Source organism: Tigriopus californicus, chromosome 4 (assembly GCF_007210705.1).
Source record: "Tigriopus californicus strain San Diego chromosome 4, Tcal_SD_v2.1, whole genome shotgun sequence".
In the NCBI taxonomy this organism is placed as follows: Eukaryota; Metazoa; Arthropoda; class Copepoda; order Harpacticoida; family Harpacticidae; genus Tigriopus; species Tigriopus californicus.
The window spans coordinates 4,200,723-4,205,168 of record NC_081443.1 but is presented as its reverse complement, the minus strand read 5'-3'; the positions used below and the strand labels follow the sequence as shown (position 1 = coordinate 4,205,168).

At 47.5% G+C, this 4,446-nt stretch overlaps 1 protein-coding gene across 1 annotated transcript in view; it reads left to right on the top strand.

Moving 5' to 3' along the window:
* Positions 1-922: 922 nt before the first annotated feature.
* LOC131879362 (transcription factor Dp-1-like) overlaps positions 923-4,446 on the top strand; it is a gene marked incomplete in the record, with an annotated part of 4,377 nt that continues 853 nt past the window's right edge. Inside the window, 3 exon segments of the mRNA XM_059225663.1 lie at positions 923-1,870; positions 3,651-4,039; positions 4,140-4,446. Coding sequence (XP_059081646.1) covers positions 1,528-1,870; positions 3,651-4,039; positions 4,140-4,446 — 1,039 coding nt within the window.

The window sequence follows — 4,446 nt, the reverse complement described above, 5'->3', positions numbered from 1 at the left end:
AGTCCCACTTCCATCCCCTATCAAGGATTGAATGATGATCGATTGATCGATTAACCAACCAACATAACACCTTTCTCCGGACTGATTAGAAATCTACATCAAAATATTTGTCAAACCGTTTTGATTGGGTAGTTTCACATGTAGACGGCTCAGAGATGAACTGTTTGTCAAATACCAAACATTTCCGAAATTGTTAGGCAAACTTAGCAACAGAATGTTTCTGGTGTAGACGCACCATTACTTCACCTATCCTAATACTGGCCCAACATAGTTTTAATACCATTATACACAATTCCTTCTCATATAACCAACCCAGACTAAAATAGGTTGCATATCAGGTGGTGGTAAAAAAGCCCCATGATTTTCTTGGCATTTCTCAGTGTTTGATTAGTGCTCTGTATTTAGAATAGTACGACAGTGAGGTCAGTGCACCATAGCGGTTGAAGTTTGAACCTTCATTTTTGCTCCAAAACAAAGAGTTTAAATGCGTCCCAAGCCAAACTAAACACATCTTTGTGCCTTAAGGGGTAGTTCTAAGACTGAAATTACTTTGGAGGCATCAATAATTGCATTCACAGCAATACCAGATTCTAATTATGTGTTTTTCAATCAAAAATGTAGAAATCAGCCATCTAAATGGTATCTGACTAGTTCAAAGTAGGTTTAAGGGTACCTGAAGGGTAGCTAAAGCCGTGTATGACTCCTAGAACCACATATTTTTTTCTTAATGAGTTTGGTTTGGATATGGGACGCATTTGAAGAACGCATTGTTTTGGAACAGGATTGAAGGTTCAAAACTCAATTGCAATGGTACCCTGAGCTCAATGTCGTACTCTTGTAACTACAGAGCCATAGCATTTGACGAGTCCGTTCAACGCAACACTGCCCATCGAAAATCACGCAACCAAAGTACCCAAATCCGACTCTGAAAGTCGGTTTGACCGCGTTTTGGCTTGGTTTGTTCGTTCGTTCGTTGGTTCGTCGTTCTTGCAATCCTTGAGTTTTCTCGTGGCTGGCTTCGTGGTCGTGGTGCTTGAGCCGAGCTTGTGCTTGCTTGTAGGCCGACGTTCGGGTTGTTAGTTCGCACCGCCCATCGCCCCTCACCCCATCAAGCAGTCAAACAGTGCTCGGACATTGCACACCTGAATCCCGGTCCGGAATCCCAAGCCCCAAATCCAGAGCCCGCACGAATCCCGGGATTGAGAGAGCGAGGCTAGCCAGCCGCCCAAGGGTTGTCGGTCGGGGACTGAAACCGCCCACCTACCCACCATGAATCCAGCCATCAATCGGTGCGGCTGAATCCCGCCCTCATCTCCTAGTCCGGCCCGGCCACGCCAATCCGGGGTGCTCGAGTCGTGCTTGTTTTCCAGCCTGTGTCTGGTGGGCCCGCCTTTTGGCCCTTTGAGCGTTGTTGTGGGTGAAATCGCGCAGTCACCGCTTCGTGGTCCGGCCTTGCCTACCCCAGTGTGGGAGTGCCTGTCCCGCCCAGCCTCTGCCTCCTCCCCTCTGTCGCTCGGGGCAGGGCCCATGTCGGGTGCTACCTCCAATGTCACCCATGGCGCGGCACCGGCGGCCGTGCCCACCACGGCCACCACTTTGGTGATGGCGGCGGCCAGCTCGGGCAGTGGGACCACCACCACCACGGTATTGAGTAGTGCCCAGGCTACGCAATTGCTACAACGCCTTCAACAGAGTCAAGGGGGCGGCGTGTTGGGTGCTACCGGGGGTGGCGGCCACACCATCAAAATACAGGCCGTGCAAACGCACCCGCAAACCGGCGTGCGTCAAATTATCGCCATTCCTATCCACACCACCAGTGCCGCTCAGTCCCCCCACCCGTTAACGCCGTCCACTTCCACTCACGTGACGGGTAGGTTTCGGCCTTACTGTACGCAGTCCCCCCTCCCCGCATCTAGGCCCATCCTCCCCGGGTGACAGCTCCTTCATTCGGACCTAAACTCGAGGCTGCCCACGATCAGTTCCTGACTGACGGCAATTACAGGCGGGCTTTGGCCCTGTCTGTAACTAGGGTTGCCGCTGAAAGTCAGCCCCCTCCGACCCAAATCGTACCTTGGTTAAGATGCAGTCAAAAGCTAGCTGGGATAAGGTGCTCCGGCATGATGGGCTTGATGGGGGCCGACGTTGCCCCGGGTAACCCTCCGTCAAGCGGAAGAGGTCACCTTGAGCTCGATTCCCTCCGCCGGGATTGACAGTCGTGGGTTCTTTACCACAGTCAATATCCTAGCGAAGCACGACGATAGGTCATTTAATCCCTTGGAATTTTAATGCTTCTTGGCCAATTCAGACTCCATTTTCAATGGTATCAAAAAGGCGAGTTTATCCCCTTTCCAAGAAAAGAAACGGTCGGTCTCGAGCTATCCTAGAAAGCGGGAAACTAAAATTTGGTAATAAAAAGTGTTCAGATGTTGCTCACGCACCCTGTATTACTTGATTAAGACCATCGGTTATCATAACATGCTAGTTTTGTACTCTTTTCGCCAAAATACCCCGGTGGGTGGGGCCCCTTCATACTTTTCATTGCATTCAACTCGATGGCACTGCCGACTATCGCGTGTCGAGGATAAGATTAGACAAATTTATCACTTTCACTTAAAAGCATTAAAATTTTTTTAGAAGATAATTTTGAGAACTAAAATTCTACCACATAATGTTAGAATGACTATGTTAAATATACGTGATTTTTATTTTTTTTTTTAGATATTTTTTATTTAAAGCTTAGCTTTCGAAATAGGATCCTTTTAAAGCAATGGCTTTAGCCAATCTGGTCCGAAAATGGAAAAAAAAGTGCGGATTTTGGTTGGAGAGATTTTTTCCATGGTGCTTCAAATTGGCTGCCTAGATTTTTAGCTGAAGGGGGCCTTTCTTTGCAAGCTTCTTTCTCAACAAAGGACGACGCAGCAAAGGCCAGAGTTTTAAGATCTGGTGCATTTGGGGGCCATAGTTTAGGCCTCCAAAACAGGATTCCCTCATTAGCCAAATAGGAGATTGTCTTTTTGGCTGAATGAGCAGGAGCATAGTCTTGTTGAAAGACAACAGGCTGGTTTTATGCTACTTTTCTCATCCAGGTTATCACTGTAGACTTGAAATCCTCAATGTAGGCATCTGCATTTAGTCTGAATCCCTCTGGAACCAGATTGGAGGTCCAATGCAATGCGACGCATTGATTTTTTTGGAACTGCCTTGATGCATCTTTGTATTCCAGCTACCACTCTTGTAGTTCTAACTCCTGGTGTTCTTCCTTTCTTAGGATGGGGATGAGAGTCAGCTTGCCAATCAAGATAGTTTTTGACATCGGAAATAGTCTGGTGGGCCAATTTAAGGTTCAAACTTACTTCTGTAGAAGTGTATCCCACACACAGCAAAGCTGCTATGAATTCTCTTTTTGCTTTCATCAATTTTAGGCTTTGATTTATTTTTTGTTTACATAAATGAAAAGAGGGGACAATGATAAAAATGATTTTAAAAAACTCACGCAACCTTGGAAGGTTTCAAGGATTTTAGAAGAAAAAAAATGTGTGTCCAATCTTATCCTCGACACCCGGTACATCTCAGAAATATCTAGGCCAACGAACTTGATTGCCATGAGAGGTCATTTGTTTTAAGACTAATAGCCATGTTTGACTCGACAGAAAGCACCATGTTGTACGCCAGTGGTGCCCATGCCAATCCCGGCAAGTTGACCATCAGTCCAATGAAGGCCAAAATGTCCGGCTTGGGCTTCGGTCCCAATGTAAAGGTAGTCAAGATTGCCTCTTCCGCCAATCTGAGCGGCCTGAGTCTGGTTCAAAGTACGCCCACGCAAGTCAACGCCCCCACCTCGATGATCACGTCCCACGGGTCGCGGGACAATCTAACCCTGAACAACGTCCTAGGCTATGGCACGCCGGGAAATGGAGGAGCGGACACGCCCGGGTCGGGCAGTCGCAAAAGAAATGACATTGACTTTGACGCCTTTTCGGACGCGAAACGTAAGAAGACCGAAAAGGGGGGCAAAGGGCTGCGTCATTTCTCCATGAAGGTATGTTCTAGTCTGGTTTCTTGAACTCGACATCAAGCCCTAATGTAAAGCCATTTCAAGGGGGTCTTGAGTGCAAATGACTTATCCGTGATTGCTTTAGGTGTGCGAAAAAGTCCAAGCCAAAGGTACGACTTCCTACAACGAAGTGGCCGATGAGCTTGTGGCTGAACTCACGGATCCCCGTTGTACTTCGCCAACAGATCAACAATATGACCAGAAAAACATTCGCCGACGGGTGTACGATGCGCTCAATGTCTTGATGGCCATGAATATTATCAGCAAGGAGAAGAAGGAAATCAGATGGTTAGGCTTACCAACGAACTCTGTCCAAGAGGCCAACAATCTTGAGGTTGATAAGGTGAAGCGGATGGAGCGCATCAAAGCCAAAACCCAACAGTTGCAAGATC